At 38.5% G+C, this 27248-nt stretch overlaps 1 protein-coding gene across 1 annotated transcript in view; it reads left to right on the plus strand.

Annotated features, from left to right (window-relative positions):
* Positions 1-27248, plus strand: part of NEB (nebulin) — a 203642-nt gene that overhangs the window by 56821 nt on the left and 119573 nt on the right. The window contains 24 exon segments of the mRNA XM_018553609.1: positions 720-926; positions 1009-1113; positions 2460-2567; positions 3297-3608; positions 4100-4306; positions 4872-4976; positions 5451-5558; positions 6036-6347; positions 6724-6930; positions 7617-7721; positions 10781-10888; positions 12958-13269; positions 13646-13852; positions 15953-16057; positions 17567-17674; positions 18932-19243; positions 19359-19565; positions 20310-20414; positions 21114-21221; positions 22136-22447; positions 23540-23743; positions 24316-24420; positions 24647-24754; positions 25704-26015. Of these exon segments, the coding sequence (XP_018409111.1) occupies positions 720-926; positions 1009-1113; positions 2460-2567; positions 3297-3608; positions 4100-4306; positions 4872-4976; positions 5451-5558; positions 6036-6347; positions 6724-6930; positions 7617-7721; positions 10781-10888; positions 12958-13269; positions 13646-13852; positions 15953-16057; positions 17567-17674; positions 18932-19243; positions 19359-19565; positions 20310-20414; positions 21114-21221; positions 22136-22447; positions 23540-23743; positions 24316-24420; positions 24647-24754; positions 25704-26015 (4389 nt within the window).

The raw sequence follows: 27248 nt of genomic DNA on the forward strand, positions 1-27248 counted from the left end.
TTACAACAGGCTTTGACTCTCCAAGCCTTGTAGCTGCTGAACAGCTGGAGGGTTGTAGCTTGGTGAAGAGGTTGAGGTTTAACCAAAATTGTTTTTTCTAGTGTTGCACACAGTGGGACCTCGTTCAAATTTCTGTCACTTTTTTTTATATCTACTAGACTGTCAGACTTTTAGAAATGCAGAGAATTAATACTTTTGAACTGCTTTCATGACAGCAAGGCCCTGCTTCCATGTTGTCATTCTAACAGGGTATACATTGTGTGCCTGACTTTGGGTATATAAAAAAAGCAGAGTTATTACTTTCAGTTAACATATAATGCAAAGGAGAACCAGCTTTAAATTTTGTATAATATTTTTCCATAATAAATGAATATAACTGCCTGTGACCCTATTAGTGAGATGGTTTCTGACTTCTGACCTTGTGATATTTGTATAAGAAATGGGGGGAGGGGGTGCTGTCCTCACGGGGGCAGCAATAAAAACATTGTCATAAGTTCTAACCCTTCCCAACTTTACTAAAATGTTTTTTTTGTTTCTTTATGTGTCCCCATTAGAGAGACGTCCTACCTGTCCTTTTCTTTCCAATAGGGACAAAGCTTGACAGAAACCTTAACCCATTTGCGCTCTATCTAAAACTGAATCAAAAGTTTTGACTGGTTGGGCATTAATATCTTGTAAAGTTTCCATGTAATTTCCTACCATTGTGTGCTCTATTTCAGAGTGTCTACAAGGAAGATTACAACGCCTGGTTTAAGGGTGTCGGATGGAGTCCCCTAGGCTGTTTGGAAGTTGAAAAAGTTAAGAAGGCCGGAGTTGCTTTAAGCGAGAATAAGTACCGCCAGCATCCTGACTCTCTCAAATTTACAAGCATTGCAGACTCAATGAATATGGTTTTAGCTCAGAGCAATACCAAACAGCTTAGTGATGTAAGTATTACAAATAACAATTTTATTTGTAAGTTCTGGCACTATGACAGATATCACAAAGGGACTTTTTCTTCATTTCTAGATAACCTACAAATCAGCTGGAGAGAAAGTGAAGCACAAGTATAACCTGAACCCTGATGATCCTAATTTCATCCAAGCTAAAGTCAATGCACTAAATATAAGCGAAGTAAGATGTCATCTTTTTTCCACAAAATTTTTATTGAGTTTTTCAAATAAGAAACAGTAACAATGTGCAGGAACATGTCATAAAATGTAGCCGAAGCAGCAGCTATACAGGATTGTATAATACAAATTCGATTGATATCAGAATATAGCATTCAAATAGAATAGTTCAATTTATAAAATATGTATCTTGACTAGTCTATTAATAGAAGATGATACGAACATGACTATGGGAACAAGGGGCTATAGATCTAGTCCTGCATCTGACATTTTCCTAACCTGTGGGAGACTAATCCCAGCATAACTGGGGGGAGGGGTAAGGGATATCATTGGGAGGGAAAATTGATTAAATAGGAGATAAATAAAGTAAAGGTGGTGTAGAGTAAAGGTAGAATTTAGTTAGCTGAAAGAATAAGAATGTTTCATTCAATTATTCATCTTGCTAAGTTGGAAGGCAGGAAGAACAGAAAGAAAAGTGTTGGTCTAATTCAGGTCTCGTACGGGTCAAGCGGGCTCATCTCGCTCAATTAGTAGTAGCCAATTAAACATGTAATTGGATCATCTTTTATTAAAGAAGCCACGTCTAATGTTATATACTGTATACTTTAGTTAAACTCTGCAAAAGGTTGAATAAAACCCTACCAGTTTGTTAAAAAGATTTAGCCATCCAAAAAACATAGTTTAGCTGGAGAGTTGAAAGATTAGACATTTGATTGCAGAAGGTTGCAGTAGTTTAAACTGGAAAGGTGAGGGCATCTAACTGGCCAAATTGATGTCAAATGCATCATTGCCACAAGGAACAAAGTGGTTGATGAAACCAACAAACAGAAGAATTACTATTATTTAAAGTTGATGTAAACCCTAGCTGAATAACCTTTTGTTTGCACTGTTTATCATTCATAGTTTCTCTTTCAATAAAAATAAAATACTGTTTTTACCTTTTCTGGTCCTTTGTTGCATCTCAGTGCTGCTAATCTCCTGCAGCCTCAGTTGCATTTCTCAGGGTGGGTTTCCTGGTGGTGACAATAATGGATTAGGCAGGTGTAATGTGTGTTGAAAGAGCAACTTGTAGTCTCCATGGGAAGCGTGTGAGATAGGTGACAACAAAGGGGCAAAATTGGGAGATGAGGATAGAGTACTGTCACCTTATAACGGGAAGTGTCATGACAGGATCAGCAAAACTAAAGATCTAAAAAGCTTGAAATTTACTTTTTAAATTACATTAACATGTTAAAGCTTATATAAGGTATTAGAGAATGGATTTGCTTGTACTTTAACTAATACATCTATGTCTAGATAGGTAGAACTAGCTACATTATGTATTCATTTTTATCTTTTCCTATCTTTTAGTCTAATTATAAAGCTGACTGGATCAAGCACCTGGCTAAAGGATATGACCTTAAACCTGATGCCATTTCAATTCTTGCTGCTAAGGCATCACGAAACATTGCCAGTGATGTGAGTATATTACATGATTGCTCTCATGTAGGTCATTCTTTATATGATCTGCTATTGTACCCCACTCTGCGTCTTTTTTAAGGCTTAGTTGCCCAGTGTCATATGAGCAGTGAAAACAGTAGAAGTTTCACTTGAAAGGATGATCTTCCTCAGGTTAAAAGCCCTCTGAGCTGCTGTTAAATTTACCCCTCTCATGAGTTAAATGCTTCTTTGGATAGGGAGGAAAAGAATTAGTATGAATACTTAACTTATTCCTTGCTCCCCTGGCAGCTGGCGCTCTCCTCCACTGTTAATTCTCCAGAATATGGGCAATACCTTGATGTCCTCCTGTGTAATTCAGGACTGGGTGTCCTGCATTTTACATAATGGCATCAGAAAACTGCGTCCGACTATGCAGCTAAGATAAGTGGCTTTGGGGGACAAGTCGGGGGCCTACAGGAGCGCCCTCCCAAACCATCTCTGTACAAATCTAAATAAACAGCACAGCGGTCCCAGACACCATCAAAATGTTGGCCCTGAAAACACTCTACCCTTCTTCACCTTCATCAGCCTGTGCTGTCAGAAAGCAGATTATGCAGATATAATGATCATTTATTATAACACCTTGAAAATGTATTTTTTTCTAATATGTTAATCCATTTTCTTAATAATAAGATTATTTCAAAATGAACTTAAATGAGATATTTGAAGTTGCAGACATCTGACCATCTTTTTCTTGGCTTCCACTAGTACAAATATAAACAAGCCTATGAAAAGGCCAGGGGTAAGCATGTGGGATTCCGCAGCCTACAGGATGATCCTAAGTTGGTCCACTACATGCATGTGGCTAAAATCCAGTCTGATCGTGAATATAGGAAGGACTATGAGAAGAGCAAGACAAAGTATCACACTCCTATTGACATGGTCAGTGTCACTGCTGCTAAGAAAGCTCAGGAAATTTCCACCAATACAAACTACAAGCAGCTGCTCCATTCTTACACCCTTCTGCCGGATGCCATGAATCTAGCACTCTCCAGAAACATGATGCAGATCCAGAGTGATGTAAGTGAACGTTCCATGGCGCTCTTTTTATAAGAAAGGAACAATTATATTGTATGTTTCAGTTTCATTCAGAGCCATTCTGGCATATTATGAGAACCAATTTAGGTTTTTTGTTGGTAACCCAACATTTAAATTCCAGTATCAGCAACATTCTGTGTACCATTGCTCCATTAGCTCTAGTTTTGTTGTTTATTGAAACAAAAGTGATTGAAGCTGAACAGACCATAAATACTCATGTCAGCCCAAAAGCACTTGCAGAAACACCTATCCTTCTAGCAAATGTGTTGTTAGCTCACTCTTCTTGTGGCTCATCCTTTTTATTGATGAAAAGTAAATAAAGAGAAGCTAATGTGCTAGTTAGGTGCATTTTTGATCTGTGGGTCTCCATGTCTTTGTCGGATTTATGATGGGTAACCCCCACCCCTCACTTTATCCATATATTTATTTTTCATTTTTTCTCTTTCCTTGTTTTTTCTTACATTATTTTACAGAACCAATACAAGACCGATTTCAATAACTGGCTGAAAGGAGTCGGTTGGGTACCAATTGGATCATTGGATGTTGAAAAAGCCAAGAAAGCCACTGGCATCCTCAGTGAAAAGAAATACAGACAAAATCCAGATCAGTGGAAATTTTCCATTCCAAACGATGCCATGGATCAAGAACTTGCAAAGGCTAATGCAAAAACTATGAATAAGGTACAAATTACTTTTAAACTGAGTCAGTTGTGATTAGTATTGTTGATGAGAATTTTTGTTTTTATTGTTGTATTTAAAATATAAAACATGTTATGCTTGTAAATATGAAAAAGTGAAATTCTAATTTTATATTATTAAAATTAGTTGCCACAAGGTGCCAAATCTCATTAGAATACACATGCTTAGATCCTGATATAGAACTTAGATGTTTTTTTCCTCACAAGTGTAGAACAAGCCACTTTATTCCAGACACTGCATTCCACCTGAGGGCTAAGAGAACACACCTGTGTACACTTAGTTCTGTGACCACACTGTCACTGCAGGTCTCAGCGATTGGGAACCAATCATTGTGGTTCTCAGTCATGTGATCATATGGCAGGTAATCATGTTGAAATAAATATAATATTCCTAACACATGAATTATTGAAAAAAATAAATTAAGTCTGTAGCTCCCTCCAGAAAATGGATTGTTTCAGAATCTATATAGACAATAAAACAAATGTTTAAGGAATACTTCTTTTAATAGTGTGCAGTGTAAAATTGTTTTTTGGGGATTTTTTTCCAGAGACTTTATACACAAGCCTGGGAAAAAGACAAGACCAAAATCCATGTGATGCCAGATACTCCTGAAATTCTACTGTCTAAAGTCAACCAGACGAATACAAGTGATGTAAGTTAAAATCAGTTATTATTTGGCATACATAGCATCATTTTAAAAATAGTTTGTGGTTAAGACACTTAATGAAAAGTAATATGGTATGTGTTATCTGATGGAATAGGGTATGCTAATATCTATGGCTTACTTATGATGACCGTATTAAAAACTGAGGAACACAGTTTTGTATTCTATACTATGTAATGTACAGTTGATCAGGCTGTGCCTTTATTGGTGACTCATTGTTCCTGTGTTTCCCATGTACACAAACCATTTTATTGTCATGTGTTGTAACAAGGACACTCCACTGGAGACAGGAGGTGCAAGTAAGATGCAGTTTATTTGCTTTCAAAACGGTAGATAAAACGAAATCCAACATAAGTAGCTTGCTGTAGCAATTTAGCTAACTGTCCCTGGGGAATGATTAGGTTATAGTATATTACATGCTGCCTATTTTCTACTGTTAATTCCTTTTTATTTTACTTTCAGAAACAGTACAGGCAAGCTTGGGAAGATGCCAAGAAGAAGGGCTACGACTTGAAACCAGATGCCATATCCATAAAGGCTGCCAGAGCTTCAAGGGACATTGCCAGTGATGTAGGTTTCTCTAATTCTCTAAGGATTTGGGGTGTGGTATGAACGGGGCTAATCTCATCATTATGCCATTGACTGTTGAGGATTGGGTTTAATATACTAGAAAGTTATTAAATACTTCAAACAATAATTATAAGACACCAAATCTTTCAGATGAACAGAAAATGTTTAAAGGGATGGTGGCTATAAGCAAAGCAGATGTATTGTGGTATAAATGAGGTGCCGTCTATCCAATATGCAGTTGACTGTTGTGGATTGGGTTTGTTTATAATGAGAAGTCATTAAAAACTTAAAATACAAATTGTAAACCATATAATAAATGAATAGATGTCATGTTAAAGGGATGGTGACAATAACTAAAGTATCTGACTTCCCTTTATTATACATTCTGTTCAACAAACTGGTCCCTTATGTAAACGCCTTTATAAAAATGATTCCTTGTTACTGACCAACTTGTGTGTTTCTGACCCCAAATTACAGTACAAATACAAGAAAGCCTATGAACAGACCAGAGGAAAACACATTGGATTCAAGAGCCTGCAGGATGACCCTAAACTAGTGCATTTTATGCATGTGGCAAAGATGCAGTCTGATCGTGAATATAAGAAGGGCTACGAAAAGTCCAAGACTAAATTCCACACTCCAGTAGACATGTTCAGCGTGACTGCTGCCAAACTGGCTCAGAATATTGCATCTAATACTAACTACAAACGTCTTATCCACAACTACAATCTCTTGCCCGATGCCATGCCCCTTCAACTTTCCAGGAACAGGATGCAGATACAGAGTGATGTAAGTATCAACAGTCAGATGTTGAACATAAGGAAAGAATTGTTAGTTCAACGGCTAATTTACTAAAGACTACTTGACACTGATAAAGAATTCAATGAAAGTTCAGAATATTTATATTAAAGGGGTTATTAAGAAAAATGAAAGCCTCATTAAAAAGGTATCTGCAGCAGTTCCTCCCCTAGGAGCAACGTTGTCAAATTTCTCAAATATATATATGTGGATTTTCACATTGGTCTTTTTCTTTAATAGAGTAATTAGAATTTTTATGGCCCTCGGACTGTTTTCATCCTTAATCCAGCCTTTTCTCTTATATTCTCTTATAATCAACTGAAATTATATGTAAGATATTGATACATGTCCCTGTCTGTTAACACAGAATCTTTACAAATCAGACTACAATGAATGCATGAGAGGTGTTGGATGGGTGCCCTATGGCTCTCAGGAAGCTGAGAAAAACAAGAAAGCTATGGCGATCATCAGTGAGAAGAGCTATCGCCAACACCCAGACACCCTCAAGTTTACCAGTATAACTGACTCCATGGAGATGGTACTTGCCAAAAACAATGCTCAGATCACAAACAAAGTAAGTGTTCTCTATTGCATCAAAGCTATATTTTTATAAGTTACCAATGCTCAGTCATAACATCCATGAATCAAATAAGTGTTATGTTTAACAGCACAGGTAATCTATCCAATAAAAAAACCACATCATGCAATCCCATTTTTAGTGGGATTAAATTATCAAGTTTTGAAAATGTGTGACTGGTAAAATTAAGTCATCAGTGTCTTCGCAAATATAATCAAAATTTAAGGATGTTATCGTGTTTGCCTAGGGATGCATGCACTGCTTCCCAGCCTGCAGCCTGAGGGCCACATGAAGCCCTTTGTAGGCCCTAATATTGGGACTGGGAGTACTGACTGGGAGTCTAAAACATTACCTGTAACATAACTGCAGTCCCTGGTCATCTCCTCCAGTATCTGCAGCATCTGACTCTCTTCTGTAGCATTACATATACTGAATATAATGTGCTGCCCTTTGGTGCTTTTAGGGGCCGCACACGAGGACCCCTTTACTTCATAAGTTGACAACCACTGGCTCAATGTAACCTTTTTTTATAGTAAAGATTTGAATTATGCACTCTATTATAATAATACATAGTTCATTAAAAATAACCATTCTATGTGGCAGATGTCTTACATAGTGCTATTTTCAAAGTCTTGGGGTGGTATGTTTTAATGTTTGGATCACATTTCTGTTTTGCTTTATAGAATCTGTACAAGCAAGCCTGGGAGAAAGACAAGAGGACCATCCATGTCATGCCAGATACTCCAGATGTGGTTTTGGCTAAAGCCAATGCTTTCAATATTAGTGAGGTATGTCTATATTTCACAAGTATGATTACTTAAAGCTGAATTCCAGGCATGAAACCTTTAATCTAAATGTATTCCTCAGTAGAAACAAAGGATATACATCTACTTTGTGTGGACCAAATGCCATTGCAAGGCTAGGTATTACCTTGAAAAGAATTGGCAACATCATTACTGAGCTGCACATAGCCTGATATGTGACTGGGATGCAGAAGGTCCACCAGTATAGGTTGCCTGCAGAAAACTTTGGGGGAGGGGGTAGATACAAGACCAGTTACCCTGCACATGGACAGAGTGCAGAAGTGATGATATTTTATTACAGGAAGCTCCTGCAAAGAGGCAAAGTGCATGCTGTCTCATGCTGGATTACTGCGCAGATATGGTAGAAATACAAAATGGACACCAAGGTCCAAGTTAGAATATACATCTTTTGCATTTAGACAATATTTGTTGAGGCAAATATAATCCCATGTCTGATAATCTGCGCAACACATGCCAGTGTTTGGTTGCACCTAGAAATGCATTATCACTTCATACATTACGTAATTGGCTGTCAAGGTACTCAACTTGCTGTAATGCCAGCATGGAAGCATTTTGGCAGGTATGAATCTGCTTAATATGTTCTAGCTGCAGCAAAAGAAAAGATGTTTAACACCTTACAGTTTGTTTTCTTTAGAAAGCAGTCACAGCCTAAGTAGAAAAGCCTGTCCTCTGCCAGAGTGGGACCCTTGTTCTCCATGAGGAAGCTGTGGTCTCTCTGCAGAGCAAATACTTGCCCCCTGTTGTGTCAGAGCTAATGTTCTCCAACCAGCAGAGAGCATTCACTTGGTTGATTGCAGAGCTAAATGTCTGACTCAGTAGGGGCTGTGTCGGACCTCTGCAGAGAGACCACTTCTTCCACACAAAGGGCAAAGGTCCTTCTCTACACTATACTGGTAAGGGACAGGCTTTTCTACTGCTAACCTTTTTTTAAAGAAAAACGTACTGTAAGACTTTGCACCACACTTGCCAGATTAGAGGACTGTCTGTTCGAGCATTTAATTGCTAATGGCCTAAGGCAATAAGACTCTGATAACAGTATTTTGTTTTTTACTTCTTTAAAAGTTCTGCATATTATGCAAACTTTCTAATTTCTGCTCACATTAAATCAACATGAATTTTAAATCCATTATAGCAGATGCCTGGGAATTATGTGCAGGTTTTATTTTTGATATCATAAAATATTCTCTTTTATCAGTGGTATCTAAAGTCAACATCAAAGAACAAGACATACATAATAATTAGCTGACAGCTGAAAGAGGCTCAAACTTTGCTGTGAAGAAGGATAATGAACATTAGAGAGAAAGAAATCTTCACATGGGCTTGCTAAATTACTAAGTAGGCAAAAAAAGAGATAAAAGAATAATTTAAGGTCTGACTTAAAAGTGACCATTACTAAGAAATGTGATCAAAGCAAGAATTTTGAATATATTACTTGGAATCTAGATATGTATCAAGGTAGTTTTTTTTAAAACCAAGTTGCTTGTCTAAGGACAAATTCTCATGGAAAGTAGGTGGAAAAAAAACAGGTATTTTTAAAGTATATTTAAGATGGTCTTACTAGCTGCTTATGCTCACCCTTGCTGCCCAACTGCTACATACAGCTATTGAAAATAAATGAAAAAACTCCATTCTTCCTACAAAGGGAACTATATGACTCGCTCCCATTCCTCCGTTGTAACAGGTGTGATTGGTGAAGAGCCACTTAAGCACCCAGAGCTGTCACATGGGGTGGGGAGAGAGTCCTCAGCACTGTGTAAGCTCTAAGTTAAGACTAGCAGCACTCTTTATGGCCAAATGTAACAGCAGAAGAGAGAAAGCATGTGCAGCTACTGAGGCTGCCATTAAAGTGAACTTGCTGCTTTTGCCTGCAATGAACAGACTAGCTTTAGTCTGTATAACAGCATCGTGAATGAAACATGCATGACCGTATATATTCGCTTATGACTTTATAGTCACCATTTATGCTGCTGCACCGCTCATTCATCGTATGTATAATTTATTCCATCCAACAGGCAGCTTGGTATAGTCCCCACCTAGTAGTGGCACCGCCTTGAGGTGGGAAGCTACTACGCGGGGACTATACCAAGCTGGCTGTTGGATTACATAAATATAAAATGGTGAACGAGTAGTGTGCAGCATCTTCTTGGATAGTGTTATGACAGAGTAAGGACGGCTCCCAGCCAGCACCTGTCATGCACCCTGGTGATGTAGCTTGATGTGATATAGGCCGTCAAGACTTCTCTGTGCTAATACACCATTTATGCTGCTTTAATAAAGCATATACCAAGAGAAGTATTTTTTCCTTTGCACCACCTAGCTATGCATTACATATTTTGCTAGTGGGGGTGGGGACCAAACAACAGAAACATAAATCAAGGAAGAACCCCTCGGAGATGCACACACTGGGAATGAAACAATCGTATACTAATTAATATCAAATCACATAAAAACACACCATCACCTCTATAAAAATACCTTAACCCTGCAAGATGCTAATAGAACACACAGCTCTCACTCTTACCCTCAAAAAGTCCCATGATGTTTTGTTTTTGATTTTTGGTGTTTCCTGCGGAGGTGATTTATCTTCACTCCCTTCCTTGGTGATGCTACAGGAAGTGAGAGGAAATCTCCCCAAAGAGGGGGAAATTCCCTTCTTAGACAGGTTCTCATTGCTTGCTTGTTGTTTTTTTTTATAAAATAAACATGTGTTAGTATATAGTTAACTGTGACCATTCATCTCTACTGTGTTTAGTCTTGAGATGTATGTTGCCATATGGAACTATTTCAGTAGGATAGACATATCTGAAAAAGGGCAAATCATTTTTAAATATCTCTGTAAAAGCAAAATATCTAATCTTTTGTCAAACCACACCAAGAAATGTTCAGTTTTCCTGGTATTTTTTCCTGCCAGTGACCTCTTTCATTTTTGTTCTGTATTTGACCTAGCATGCCATTTACTCATAGACTGTGTAGATTGTTCAAGTAATTGTTTCTCATTGTGTTTTTTACATTTACATTTTTAGAAACAATACAGAAAAGCCCTGGAAGAGTCTAAGAAAAAAGGATATGACCTCAGAGCTGATGCCATCGCCATCCGAGCTGCAAAAGCCTCCAGGGACATTGCTAGTGATGTAAGTTTTCCTCTGGTTAAATACCAAGGCTCATCGTTTTTCAAGGCTTTTCGATGAAATATCCACTATAACCGCAGCACTTTATAGTCACATTTGGCTAGTATGGATAGGTTAAACTGTCCAGGTTCATGTGTTGTTGGTTCCTTCATGATGACGTAAAAAAACAAACAAAAAAAAAACAGTTGTCCAACAACTGTACCAATGAAACTGAAGATTGCAATGGCAATGTGACATGGACTATCTATCATATGTGAAATGCCTATTGTAATTTCCTGGCCAAAGCAATGGCTCTATTGTGAATCTGTGCAACTCCATATAGTCACATACTGCCATAAAAAGTAGTCCCTGTATAATCTGTATGTGAAGGTAACATTGTGACTAATTTAGCAGTTGATTCAATTTCCTTTTTAGTCATTACTTTAAGAAAATATATTTCTTTCTTTGCAGTAAAGACTACCACCAGTGGCCTAGCGTGCTGCAAATCAAAACCTTGCAAAACTTCTCTCTAATTCATACAAAAGTTGCTCATCATTTTACTTAAAGTAAATCTATACTAAAATATTGACATAAAGATATATCAACAGTCTTGCTGAAAAGGAAAAAAAAAAAGAAAAAGAGAAGGGCTTTAAAATTAAACTTTCATAGAGAAAATGTGGATCCAGGCTCTTGTTAGTGTTGGCAGAATGGGTGGATGCACTTGACCACATGATCTGTACTGAAAGGTGTGTGTGTGTGTGTGTGTGTGTGTGTGTGTGTGTGTGTGTGTGTGTGTGTGTGTGTGTGTGTGTGTGTGTAGGGGGGGGGGGGGAGAATGCCTAATTATCCTCTTCAGCAGAGATCATATGACCAAGCAAATGGGTCTTCAGGGGAACTGTTACATTTTATCTAAGGCCAGAACTCTATTCTATTATTCAAAAAGGGACAAAGGATTCAGTAATTCTGAGACAATTGGGTTATACTACCATCTTCAGGAGGAATTGGACACTGGCAAACAAAGAAGCCATTGGCCAGCCAGGCATAACCCCTCCTACTCCTAGCATGCTTAAGTTTTGTTGCAAGTGTTCTAGAGCAGTGGTTCTCAACTCGTGGGTCGCGACCCAAAAGTGGGTCGCGACACCCTCTGCAGTGGGTCGCGGCGTCATGTCTGCATTGACAGAGGATGGACATCTTTTCTCTACGGAGAAAAGTTCAACTATTAGCATTAGTCATCTACATTTTTGAAAAGATCTTTTTTGCTTCAATCAGGACTTCATATACACGCTTCTGATCTCAGCTCATTATGTAGCTATCCAGATCAGTTTATCCTTTGGCGATGCCTTGGGGGCTATATCCTGGACCAAAGATTGTGGCCTGTTGTCCTTTCCATACCTTTGTGTACTGTGTTAGTGATCCGCAGTGCATCCCTATGTCCAGAGCCATGGCACAGCCTCTGGTGTAACCCACTGTGGTTATGCCCACGGACAGGGCGAAGATAACCTGGAATGCCACCTTCAGGTATTGGGCTCTGGGTTTCTGAGAAGTCCTTTTTTATTTATATCTGTGCATCAGTTTATGACGGAAAGGGTTAACATGATGGGGAAGTAAGTGATGTGCCACTAGAAGCAGTGTCATGTTTGAGCCTATACACTTCTTGGAGTCTACCTAAGCTCTGTCAGGTGTGTCCTCTTTCCTGCCCTCTATAGGGACAGGTTTTCTATATTCTACATGCTAGAATTTATGGACATAGTTGCAACCATGACTGCTGGCTTGGAGCGCAGGGGCCATCAATGTACTTTTACGTCTTCTCCTCCAGAATCTTTGTTTAATATTATTGCAGCTTTAGAGGCTGACTTCTGCTACTGAGGTCAGATGAAGAGTCTCATCAATTCATTTTAAATAAGTTTGTTCCTGAGCAGCCACAACCAGCTAATATGGCTCTAAAACTTAAAGATCAGTTCTTAGTTTCATACTTTTATGTTACTTTGAAGTTGATTTATCAACTACAAAGTACCATAAAAATTACTAAAAGCCAATATAGTGTCCACTTTAAGTTACAGCTTTCTAATACGTCTTTTATTCTTTTTTCCCAGTATAAGTACAAGAAAGCCTATGAAACCTCCAGAGGAAAGATGGTGGGATTCCGCAATCTTCAAGATGACCCCAAACTGGTGCACTTCATGAATGTAGCTAAGATGCAGAGCGACCGTGAATACAGGAAAGAGTATGAGAAGACCAAGACCAAGTACCACACACCACTCACCACGTTCAGTGTCACAGCGGCAAAGGCAGCCCAGGCTATCGCTTCGAATACCAATTACAAGAATCTCCTCCACAAGTACATCTTGTTGCCAGATGCTATGCACGTCCGGCTTGCCAAGAACATGAACCAGATCCAGAGTGACGTAAGTACCTAAGGTCATTAGGGAATCTTATTTTCTACTAGCATATCAGCCACTGTTGTGTTGATGAGAACAGGAAATATGCATGTAACAGCTCAAAGTTGGACCTTATATGGGCATAGTTATAAAGCTTGTGCGGATTAAAATCAGACAAATTCTGCACATTACTGTGATGTAATGCAAAAATCGCCTGCTTTTTAGCCTTTATTGGTTTTATACATGCATTTATAAAAATTTGTGGTGAAGCTGAACTTTTATTCATATAGTTTTCCAGCTGCATTGGCTTCACAATCAGCATCTGTACTGCATTATTTAAACAATATTGCATTGCATGAGCGTATTTTTATGGTTTAATAATTTCCTAATCTCTAATCTGCAGAATGAATACAGGCAAGACTACAATCAGTGGTACAAAGGAATGGGCTGGACCCCCCTGGGCTCTCTTGATGTCGAAAAGAGCAAGAAAGCTTCTGAAATCATGAGTGATGCCAAATACCGCCAACACCCCAGCAAGTTTTCCTTTACCAAGCAAATGGATTCCATGGATCTTGACTTAGCCAAGCAGAACGCTGTCACTATGAATAAAGTAAGTTACCACATTAAATTTGTTATAGTCTAGACATAGATGCCATCATTTTAACTTCATTCTTGGGAACACTTTGCTATTAGAGTGAATATATAATTAAAGGGACTCTGTAGTGGTTTGTATTTATTTTCTTTAATTATTTATTATCTTTAGTACTAAAATAAAAAAATGTTGTCTTGTTTGTTCTATTTAATCCAGTAACTATAACATATTGCATATAAATATTTCATACTTACCATTACAACTCTTTGCCAGTAGATTGATGCTCTGTGAAGTCTCTGCATAACAGCAGCTGTGCTCAAAGGAGAGAACCCTTTCCTCCAATGCAAAAATAAAAATAAAGAAAATCAGTTTATAAACTTATCAACTTCAAAGTAACATAAAACTGGCCTAAAGTCAATGTAGTGTCCCTAAATAATGTATAGTTCATATGAATCAGTAGATCACATGTCCGCATTACCATATCACATCATTTTCAGCAATTACAGAACCCAATGTTTTTAATCAGAAACATCCTGTGTGGGAAACTTGCAGCGAGGTAAGAGGAGCAGCTAGCAAAGTAAGTGTGTCTTAAAGTGACACTAAACTCAGGAGGGAAACCTTAAAAATGCATTCAAGCACCCTGACTATTTCTGAATTGGTGCCGACACTATCCTTCTGGAGGGTGGCTACTTTTGTTCCCCATGGTCCCTGTGTGTGTTGTAAAGTAGTCACTGCTCCAAGCTCGCTTCTGTGGTAGACTATAACTTCAGTACAAATTAGTAAATATGAGATTGTAGTCCATCACGGGAGTAAGCGTGGCGAGGTGACTACTTTAAAACACACACAGGGACCATGGGGAAGAAAAGTAGCCCCCCTCCCGAAGGAAGGACAGTGTCAGCACCAATTCAAAGATGATTTGAGGATCTACAGCCGAGTGATACACAAATACAGGGCCAGATTTCCCACAAGGCCACGGAGGCCTGGCCTCGAGGCAGCAAGGGGTAGAGGGGCAGCACAGCCGCCAGGCAGGTAGTTTTTTTTCTACATTTAGCCCTGCTTCGGGGAAGCAGGGCTGAATGTAGAACGGAGGAGGTGGTATTTTATAGACATGTGCGATTCGTTTAGTTCCGAATCGAAATTCGGACATTCGGATGTATCCGAATTCCGAATTACAGACATAACGAATGCAAACGAATCCGATTTCCATTTCCGAAATTCGGTAGTGTTCGTACGAACGTTCGTTTCGTTTTCTGTTCTTAAGTACAAGTGATCTCGGCGATACTGATAAAATAAAGTAAAATTAAAATAAGGAAAAAATTGAAAAAAATTAAAACCAAGCCTGCTGCCCCAGAGAAACCAGGCCTTGGGGCAGCAGAGAGAGTAAATCCGGCCCTGCACAAATAAGCTACATTTTTGGTAATATTGATTTTTCCACAAAAAAACAACAACAATTGCTCTTGGTAAAATTTTGCAGAAACTCTCAATTTCCCTCTTTCAGCAGCTTAGGCAAATAAAGTGAAATAAAATAAATGTGAAAATAATAAGGCTAATAAGCGGCCATGTCGTGGACCAAGAACAGGTCCAGGGTGGTTAGAAAAGAGCTTTTCTAATCATCAGGGGCCATTTAAAGACCCTTAAAAACCACCAATATCTACTTAATTTCACTTTTCCTTTTGCTTTTTGCCAAAATTCCAACATTTTCCCTGAAATCTGCCAACTTTTGCCTAAAATTTAGGAAAATTTAAACTCTTTTGCTCACCTCTAGTCTTAAATATTTGGGAAGAATACATCCTCAAGAGACTATTGAACATATATTAAATTATAGAATTTTATTTGATATATTTGAAATGTTGTTTGATAATGAACAAAAATAAAACACAATCATAAACACTAATAATACATGAAGAAAGCTTAATTTATTGTGGGGTTTTATGGTACAGTTGATACTGAAAACCAAACAAAGACTTTCAAGTGCAGTTCCTGAGAGCTTAGCAGTTGTGTTTGTTATAATCTACAATATCTAATACCATAGAGTGTATTGCACATTTTTAGTATGATGTCAGAGCTGTTACATTTTCTTGTGGTGCATATGAATTAATATTGTTTTATATTTATTAGCGCCTGTACATTGATGCCTGGGAGAAGGATAAGATAAAAATCCATGTGATGCCAGACACACCAGATATTCTTCAGGCCAAACAGAACATGGTCAATTTCAGTGAAGTGAGTAATATTGCTAAGATTGTGCACTTTATATAGTCAAAATGCATTATGAAATCCATTTGTATCTACAATCGGTTTGATATTGTGTTATGTCATTTCTGAAATTCCCTCAAGTGAGATCCAGATTAAGGGGCAGATCCATTGAAACTGGAAAGCAGAAAATGATGACAAATCTGGAGCTGTTGACTGGTTTTTATTTAGGGAGTTATTCACAAAGCTGCCGGAGGCAGCCAAGTGAATAACCCAGCCGAAGTGAAGTGACCTCAACCAAGTTCGGGTATTCACTTCTGGCTTGTACGGCTGATTTCTTCCGTCCATCGGCTGAAATCAATTATACATCAGCTGCCTTCGACTGCACTTCGGTCAGCCGAAGATGTTCTGCATGTTCGGCTGAGCCGAAGTGCAGAAGGACTTCGACTCAGCCGATCCCACATCTGGATTGGCTGAGCCGAAGCTCCGGCAGCTCACTCGTTGTCGTTCACCCCTATTTTCATAGGGGACGAATGGCAGTGAGTCAATAGCCGAGCAGCATTCGGCTCAGCTATTATGCTCAGGTACCTCCGTGGTACCAAGCAGAATAGCAAATCAGTGAAAATAGTTTTTAAAAATAAAGTGGAAAAAATATTTTTAAAATGTAAATAAATTGTAAAATTAAAAAATAAATAAAGATTTTAAAAAAATAAAAAAACTATTGGGCAGAGCTAGCAGTGACAGCTAGCTCCACCCAACTGTTTCCTATTGGCCGGGACCTGCTAGGCCGGGAGTCTTCTAGCAGGACCCGGCCAATGAATATTACCTGGGTGGAGCTGGCCATGAGATCACGGCTGGCTCCGCCTAGCTGTCATTTGCGGGGCTTACCCCTGGCCTTCGGCAGGCCGCTCGCCTCGCTTCGGGTGTCACTTCGGCTCAGTCAAGCCAAAGCATATGCCTTCGGCTCAGCCGCTCGGCTGCTGTACGGGCTGTAGTGAAAAGCCCGTACTGAAGCTACGGCTGGATCCCTTGAATAATTACCTTGTTGTAGCTAGTGAAAGGTGAAAGGGTTTGCCTGAACAGAGATTCAGCTTCGATTTAAAAGATTTAGTAATATTTGAGAAAAAAATATATATCCTGCTCCACTGAGAACATCAATCCACGTATGTCTTCCTAAGAAGTGATCTGGTAAAGGGATCCTTTGGCTCCCTCATCACATCTCTCTTAACTGCTTGACAGGGGATGGGATTTCCTGCCCCCATCCTATCAGTGTGTATGTCATAATTATTTAGTGACAGATCTACTTCATTCACCCAGTAACTGACTTTCTGATTCCAGCTAATAGTTGGAATCTAAAACATGGAAATGCATTGCTTGTGGTTCTTATTGAAGCCTATTGTCAAGCCTGTTGTAACAATCCCTGTTGTCCTGAATGTTCAGCAATAGAGTAAGATACATTCTTCTAGTGGGATAAAACATCCCTATGCAATTTTGTACAGATTTGGACAATTTTTAATTATTGATTTTCTTTTGTTCCAGAAACAATACAAGTCAGGATGGCAAGAAACTATTAAGAAGGGCTATGATCTACGACCAGATGCTATTTCGATTAAGGCAGCCAGAGCCTCCAGAGATATTGCCAGTGATGTAAGTATGAGTGTAATGTTATTGTTTTTTTGGACTGAATTACTCAATTCAGGAAGACATTCAAGAACAGTCGATTATACAGGCAGAATTGGTATTGGTTGACCTAAGTATACAAGTCTATTGAAGGCAGAAGGTAGATAAGCAGGTACACAGAAAAGGCGGCGTCTCATCTTGGGTGAGCAATAACCGTTTCACAATGTCTTCAAACTGAGCATGACTGGTTGGCCATAACTGTGAAATCATTGAAGGATTCATCTGAAATACAGCTGCATCAGGCATTCATCATCTCATATCTCATATATGGCCAGCTTTAGAAAATCCCTCTTCAGGAGATTTAATTACCCTTTCATTTTTAGAATCATCCAAAGTGTTAAACAGTCAATATGACACACATGAAGTTATAAGAGGTTATCAGTTCAGTCATTCATTACCATATTTTATCTCACAAGGAAATCCAGTGGGATCACGGCACTAACAGGTTTTCTTTAAAGAAGCTATTGAGTTTGATTTTTACCAGGGTCATAACAAAGGCAAGAGACAGCATTTTACAGTTTTTTTTGTCTTTTCTGTAATGTAAAATAAAACTGTGACAGAAACAGTTATAAAGTGTGAAGGTTTTGTTGCAGTCCTTACCAGATGTCCCAATAGCAGGGAAGGGTGCCCGCAGTGACTGCGGATGGTGCCGCCTGTTGCATGAATCGCCAGCTATTGGTCCCTTCATCAGGCTTAAAATGACTGTCAATGTTAAGCCTGATGAAGAGACCCTGCGTGGCCCTGATAGCGCTCGTCTTCATTTGACATGGTTCTTAATAAATGAACACTTGGTTATCCTGAAAGGACTTCTGGAGTGCTGGTGACATTCTTACAATCGATTCAAAAAACTGTGATAACCCTCTTTTAATGGCCATGACAGGTTGGTGAATTTGAGAACTCAATGCAAAGATCTCAGTACTAGAGCCCCCTGAGTTATGTGAAGTTGCTTGGAAATGTACTCGCTGCTTTCAATGGATAGCTCTTTTGAAGAGTAATTCTAGTCCTATTTGAGCTCATTTCTAAATTTAAAAAAACATTGCCTATTATTTTCTGTTGGGGTACAATAACCATTCTTCACAACCTCTTTGCTGACAAAATATTTAGAGAAACATCCATTTAGTTAATGGGAAAATGAATGATGTAAAAAAAAAATAATCTCTTGGAAAAAAACTGCAAAGATATTATCATATAATAACAATGCATTTTTGCTTTTCCTTATCTTAGTACAAATACAAAACAGCCTACAGGAAGCAACAGGGACACCATGTTGGATTCCGCAATATTAAGGATGATCCTAAGTTGGTATGGTCCATGCATTTGGCTAAAATCCAGAGTGATCGGGAATACAAGAAAGACTTTGAAAAGAGTAAGACAAAGTTCAACACGCCTGTGGACATGATCAGCTTCCTATTGGCCAAAAAATGCCAGACCCTAGTCAGCGACATTAACTACAAGCGGCGCCTGCACAACTGGACATGTCTACCTGACCAGACAGCTTTTGTCCAAGCAAGAAAAGCCAATGAGATACAAAGTGATGTAAGTGTTGTGTGTGAGGAAGTAATTTCTTCCATGGCTATGCATTATTTATTACCTAACAGCTTATTAAAAATTGGATATGTTGATTCTACTCTGTTTCTTCTCCCTAATTCAGAATTTCTACAAGGCAGACTTCAATGAATATATGAAGGGTGTAGGATGGATTCCTTATGGATCCCAGGAAGCCGAGAAGAACAGGAAAGCTATGGATATCATCAGCGAGAAGAAATACCGCCAGCACCCCGACACCTTCCGCTTTACAAGCGTGCTTGACTCTATGGAGTTAGTTTTGGCCAAGAATAATGCTCAGGTCATGAATAAGGTAAGTCTTTTGTAAATGGAACACATTGGGGTGATTTACTAAAGGCAAATAGGCTGTTTACTTTGTATGGAAAGTTTAGTGAATGATGTGAAGCTCTGCTGACTTCCATCACCCAATCCTGAGCAAGCAAAAATACTGTCCTTGCAACCATTACACCAGAACTCAATAATTTAGAACAATGTCCACACACTTTTTTCCTGTGTAATTTGCTTTGAATGGGATATGCAGACTAAAAGAATTCTGCAAAGTACACTTACCATCTCATAGCATATCTTTTAAAAGGTTCCAGGACAGTCTGTTTGGAAGTCTTACTGCTTTGTTCATGTGGAGAAAATATTCAGAGAAGCCTGCCATTGAAATAAATAGGAAATTCCTCTGCTAACATAGCAAAAGTCAGACCCTCTAAAGTTATTTTTTCATCGGCCATGCACATCCAGTGAATGATTCCTGCTGAGCAAGCCCCCAACTAAAAGACACATTTAGGGCTGGTTTAGTATATCAAGTGAATATATTATTTCAATGTATGTTATTAGGATATTCATTATGATTGGTATCCAAGCAGTCAATGCTAGTGCTAGTTTGCTGCACTGATATTGTAAGCATATACTGCGCAATTGCTGCACACGTATGTTAGAATTGTTCAGACCCCAAAAAAACTGTATTTCGATATGGGTACATCTAGTAGACTGCATTCTAAGTTTCCAAACAATTATTTAAATTCATGTATTTTTTTTTTTGTTGCAGAAACTTTACAAAGAAGCCTGGGAAAAGGATAAGAGACAAATCCATGTCATGCCAGACACTCCTGAGATCCTCCTGGCAAAGGCGAACCTGATCAATATCAGTGAAGTAAGTACAGATGCAGTACTATATTTGCATGGAACCAATACATTGTTACAGCTTAGCAATGGAAAAAGAGCTGACTAGCAGCAGTAAAATACAGATGAAAGAGAATAGTTATTTTGCAGACAATTCTGGTTTGCAGACAACTGAAACACAATTCATGAAAGTTATCTGAGATAAACACGCATTTACACAGGTATGAGGGCCGGAAATGACAACAGTATGTTATATATTATGCTCATTTAGCATTTTCAGTAGTGATTCTAATCATTCCCATTAGCCATTGCCCAAAGGGCCTTCAATGTAATGTCAGAAAACATATAGGTTACCATGCAGGAACCAGGATTAACATGATTGCGTAATTCTTGGGCCAGTGTCCTAGTCCAAGAAGTGGATGCTGACCCTGGATAACACCTGAACAAAGATGGCATCTTCCTTCCAGAGAAATACAAAGTAGGTAATAAATACCTGTAAATGCTTCACTTACATGTTACATAACATAACATGCACCTAACATGAAAAAATATATCTGATGGCAGGTCTTTGGTTTCTAAGCTGTCTGAACTTGAGAACTTAAAGTACATACATGTACATATAGAAAGAGATTACTTTTGAAGATCTGAGGATTTACAGTACAGTACTGTATTCTGCATGTCAACATACAGCATTATTTGATTATTTGTACCTATGAAATGTATCTAACAGAAACTCTACAAGGCTGGCTACGAAGAGAACAAGAAGAAGGGCTATGACCTGCGGGCTGATGCTATTGCCATCAAGGCTGCAAGATCCACAAGGGACATTGCTAGCGATGTAAGGTTTCACTTTTTTATTACCAGATTACTTTTATATTACTTTTATTTACACTATTGTGTGAGATGCTTTATGATAGTAGGATTTCCTATTTATAAAGGAGAGAATGATCACATTGTGAGACTGCTTACTACTTTTCAGCTGTTAGTCAGGCCAAAGATCTGTATCTGGAACTGATCTACAAAGACATATGTTTTTCATTGACCTACAACAAGAAATCCATAAATGTGTGCAGACTCACATACCAAGATGTCTACATAAAAATATTCTGTAGTTTACACGGAAATATTAAAATTGAACTTATTTTTTTAATCAGCAATGTATTTATTAATAAGTAATTCAACATGTTTCATGCGCAGTTTTCCACTCAAAAACACACATTTTAGTTAAACTTTTTTACGAAAACATTTTTTGTCACCTAATATAATTACATAATTATATTATGTTCATTTATATACAGTACTGTATATTATATTATATTATGTATGTTTTATAACAAGTATTTCCCAAATACTTTTTGTTGAAGGTTAGTCTATTAAAAGACCTATATTGGGTAAATGTATTCCCAGTATGCCCTAAATGTTTGTTAATTATCTCAAACAAAATTATTATTATTTTTTAAATAAGTTTACGTATATATTATTCACTAATGCATTACACTTTTATTCTTTATTTTATTCAAGTGAAACTCTAGCCAGAACTTTTTTGGTAGTGGGGTAGAACATCTGCCAGGTTTTGCATTTCTGTTCTAAAATGCATCCTGTTGAGCACATTCTGATCTATATATAAATCATAGCTTTAATTGTCTTCTTTTTTTAAATAAAATACATGTCTTGTGATTTCTGAAGTTATCTATATAAATGTGTCTGTGATATAAACGCTTATGTGGCCTGACCTTTTGCAACCTATTTCAGTTCAAGTACAAAGAAGCTTACCGCAAGCAGCAAGGCCACCATGTGGGTTTTCGCAGCCTGCAAGATGATCCCAAATCTGTATGGGCCATGCACGTGGCCAAGATCCAGAGTGACAGAGAGTACAAGAAGGACTATGAAAAATGGAGGACCAAGTTCAATACCCCAGTTGATATGCTGGGAATATTGCTGGCCAAGAAATGCCAGACATTAGTCAGTGACATTGACTATAAACGTTTACTTCACAAGTGGACCTGTCTACCTGACCAGAAGAATGTGGTACAGGCAAGAAAGGTCTCCGAAATACAGAGTGATGTAAGTACACAATTTTATGTCAATTCAAATACTAGTTATTCTAAAGTCCAATAGAAGCCACAAAAATAGATGTGCAACCAGTTAGACATTGTACTAACAACCTCCATTTCGCCATAGTCTATAGGCTTTCTTCTTCTTTCCTGGTATAGCATTTGTTCAGTTTATCTAATTATGACAAAAGGACCCAAATTTATACCTAGTGCACTTATCATTAGACCTGGTCATGCATGCCTCTCCCCCTCCCTGCAATACAAGTCTGTCTGAAGACACTTGTGATGAGGGGTGTGGCTGCTACTCAACTCTGCCAGCACAGGGCACTGTGCTGTGAGGGCAGGAGGCAGCAAAAGCTAATTTAAGGCATTTCCAAATAAAAATCAGCTAACAATGTAAACATACTTGGGTACAGGGTTCAGAGACACAAAGAAGTTTAAGACTATTGGGTTTACAGCCCAACTCTGGGTTATGGGCTCTTCCCCTCCAAACACCTCTCCCCTTTAATGCAGTCCAGTGATATTTCATGGGTTTTTAATTCACTTATTTTTCTGATGTTGTCTGGCCAGTCACATAACACTCTGGGTCCTCTTCGATCTTTTTCTGGTGGAGGACAGTCCTGGATGATGTAGAAAGCAATGCTATGTGATCACATGACCACCACTCTCTGCATCAACATACTGTGATTGCAGTGTGCTGGGGGAAGAGCTATAATGCCCTGTACTCACAACCTTTGCTTAATCACCACCTAATATATCTGACATGCTCACTGACCCTGCCTAGGAAACCCCTAAATGTTGAGCAAAGCAAAATCCAATAACCTATAATAACCACAACCAAATTATTAAGTAATAAACTCTAGGGGGTTACTGCACTTAGCTTTACTAGAAAAGCCTGTAAATGCTGTAAACCTCCAAACCCTTCCCAGTACCTTTCAAACTATACAGTTCATTCTAGCATTGTTTCTGTTATGCCTTCAGAAATGCCCGTTATATGTAAGCAGAAGGGCATCAAGAGCTCTTCTAGGTGTTTTAATAATGCAATTTACCATTTACTTTACAAATGAACCTTGTAAAATATAATCTTTTGTATCTTTGCAAGATTGCCTACAGGTCTGACTTGCAATGGCTTAGAGGAATCGGCTGGTCACCCACTGGTTCCATAGATGATGAGAAGAACAAAAGGGCATCAACCATCCTGAGTGAGAAGAAGTATCGCCAACACCCAGACAAGTTCAGATTCACCAGTGTCCCTGACTCTATGGAAATGGTGCTCGCTAAATCCAATGCAGATATTATGAATAAGGTAGGTCGTAATTTAAGTGATTGTCCATCAAAAAGTGATATTTTAGATAAAGATGGAGTCTGGAGTGCTACATCATCCACTTGATTTTTAAACCTTTTGAGCATTCCATTTGCAGGATGTCCCTGATACAGATCCTTCTCCCTTAGTGCCCACTTTGGGGTGAGTGAAAGTGACATTTTAGATATATGTGGTGTCTAAGGGGGTTACGCCATCCACTATCTTCTTACATCCTTTGAGTTTTCTATTGGCAGGATGTCCCTGACATAGATTTTCTCCCCTTTTTTGAGCTTCAGTTGTTCCTGCCCACTTTGGGTTTTTCCCACACTGCTAAAGTAAAAAAAAAAATGCAAAATTTGGTGAACCAGCTCATAATGGTTTTGAAATCAATTATGGAGATCTTGCCTGCCACATATCAAAGAGATATAAGAATTTCTAACTCTCCATCATCAGATCTAAAATACCAGATTAGGGTGGAATGACACTGAAGTGTTTTGTTCTGATGATGTATACTGTGAATCATGTCAGGAATTTGGGGGGTGCTAATGGTGATTCTATTACAAATTATTTTCCAGCGCCTATATAATAAAGCATGGAACAAGGATAAGATTCAACTCCACATTATGCCTGATACACCAGAAGTTCTTCTGGCAAAACAGAACAAGATTAACTTCAGTGAGGTACGTAAAGTAAAATCCAAGGGTGCACCTGACACATTTTGGCTTATCTGTTGCATCCATGATCCAACCACGCTTCACAAATGGTTGCATGCAGATATGCAAGAAAATGAGTGCGTGGAGTTAAAACATCTTGTCAAAATGTCAAGTATTTTCTCATCTTATCTCAATGTCCATCATGAGAAGAGCAAGAAGAAAGTCTCACTAATTAATTATTGACTCTCATCAGAAAATCTACAAACAAGCACTGGAGGAGTCCAAGAAAAAAGGCTATGACCTTCGTTCTGATGCCATCGCTATAAAGGCTGCCAGGGCATCTCGCGATATCGCCAGTGATGTAAGTATCTGAAATTACACTTGTCACTTTTCACAAATCAAATTCTAAAAAAAAAAAAGAAGCTATCAAAGAAGTCAAACTATCACGTATTGAGTAACTGCTTTCTTCTGTTTTGGGGCATGCTTTTGTTTGTTTTTGCCATTTCTTGTCATATTTACAAAATATAAAATGTTTGTTCGTGGGTTTAGATCAGCGGTCACCAACCGGTGGTCCGTGGACCACTGGTGGTCCGTGAGAAAATGTTGGTGGTCCCCGGGCCCCTCTGATGCTGTGCAGGCTTGGCGGTCATTGATATGGCACGGAGGCTCCGGGGCTGCCTCTCACTACTGACTCAAACAGCAGCTGTCACAAGGAATGCGCGGCTATAAGTACAGTGCGGACCTTGCAGGAGGTGGGGCATCTCGTCAGTACCCGGACTGAGCAGGCTGCGGACATAGAAAAAGCGTGGGAGAAGCCAGGTAATAGTGGCTAAGTGTGGGGGAAGGGGAGGCACGGGGGTGGTTGGGGGCAGTGGTATATTCGATAGAGAAACAATTAATATTATTACTGGGGCTGGCGGGCACCGCTCCCTCCCTCAACCAGCTTTGCCACTCCTGCAGGCACACCTGCACCTATGTATGTATGTGTATATATACTGTATGTATGTATATTGATATATTCTCATATTTTTTGTTTCCTCATATATATATTTATATATATATGAGGAAACATACATACATATGAGGAAACAACAAAAATTCATATTAGTGGTCTGCGGGATTTAAAATGATGAATTTAGTGGTCCATGAGGTCTGAAAGGTTGGCGAACGCTAGTTTAGATACACTTTAAATGTTTATTTGTGAAGAATAATGTCTACCTATACCACTGTAACCTGGTGGCCAGATATATCCCCTCAAGGGAAAATAATTTCTCTACAATTTTCCTAAAAATATTATCTTTTTCTTACAGTACAAATACAAAGCAGCCTACAGGAAGCAGCAGGGACACCATGTTGGATTCCGCAGTATTAAGGATGATCCTAAGTTGGTATGGTCCATGCATGTGGGCAAGATGCAGAGTGACCGGGAGTACAAAAAGGACTTTGAGAAGACTAGGACAAACTTCAACATGCCTGTGGACATGCTCGGCTTCCTATTGGCTAAGAAATGCCAGACCTTGGTCAGCGATATTGATTACAGGAAATACCTTCACAATTGGACGTGCCTGCCAGATCAAAGTGATGTCATCCAGGCCAGGAAAGCCTATGAGCTCCAAAGTGATGTATGTACATAACTATATTGATTTACTTAGAAAAAGATGACAATTTAAAAGAAAAAATAACCCATGGTGTATTTAAATGACTGTGTATTATTTGCTTTCCTGATTTTTTTTTTTATTGCACATGGATTATGCAATTCCCAAAAAGTATTACAGCGCAGACTATAATTTTTGTTTGCATGTATGGTATATTTACTGCATATAAATTACTTTAGTGGTTTCTGAGGTATTTTGTATGCTAAGTCGTTCACAAAGATTATCGCTCCTTAAAATACTGCTAAATTCTGACTGGCCTTAACATCAAGTTTTAATAAGGTATATTGAGTAGAGCAGTAAAATAAGCCGTTGAAGGTGATGATAAAATAGCAGTACGTAAGAAAATAAGGTTTACAATTGGTAAATGCCCATTTTATGCAACATAACTATTCCATACCTGAGCATTATTTGTGTTTGTAAATTGATTATTTTCAAGAGAAAATTGCCATAAGATAAAAAAAAAAACCAGTGGAGATAATTCTCCATGGTAGCATATAAAAGATAATATAGAATTTAGGATTCATTCCATCTAAACTTGACTAGATTTGTATTTACTTCCTGTGTGGTCACAAACACAAGAAGTTAGGGGTATCTCTGTATTGGGGCACAGAGGGTGATAAAAGCACTATTTCAGTGGTGCTGGGAAAACGTTAGAACCTCTGTCATGTTATTTTGCTGTGTGTGCCTGTTGGAAGATTCCTCTTATTTTTTTTGTGGTCATCTGGACAGAATGTAAGAGGAAATATACCCCATGGAGTCACATACTGAAAACTTGACAGGGTTTCTAACTCTTCATCACTATATCCAGATTGAAAATAGGTGTTTCCTGGAATTACATAGTTACATAGTTACATAGTATTTGAGGTTGAATAAAGACATTAGTCCATCAAGTCCAACCTACTTTAAATTATAAAATAGGAACATGATTTTGTGCATGTTATATAGGCCAGCCTACTGATGCATTTAAGAATAGCAGTGGTTTTGGTTGATGCCTACGGCAGTACCACCTTGACTACTTTTTTTTAGCAAACTTTCATCTCAGGCAATGTTTGGTAATTTTTATGTCACTTTACGGTTTGAAAAATGGATATTTTCTCGGCGGTCAAATTGCTAGTAAATGTCATGGAAGAGCTGTGGGGGAAGATTTGGGGCTAAGCGTACTACACACACCCAAAGTAGTTTGATTGTTTGATTATTGGG

Source organism: Nanorana parkeri, unplaced genomic scaffold, assembly GCF_000935625.1.
Source record: "Nanorana parkeri isolate BGI_ZX_2015 unplaced genomic scaffold, ASM93562v1 scaffold125, whole genome shotgun sequence".
NCBI lineage: Eukaryota > Metazoa > Chordata > Amphibia > Anura > Dicroglossidae > Nanorana > Nanorana parkeri.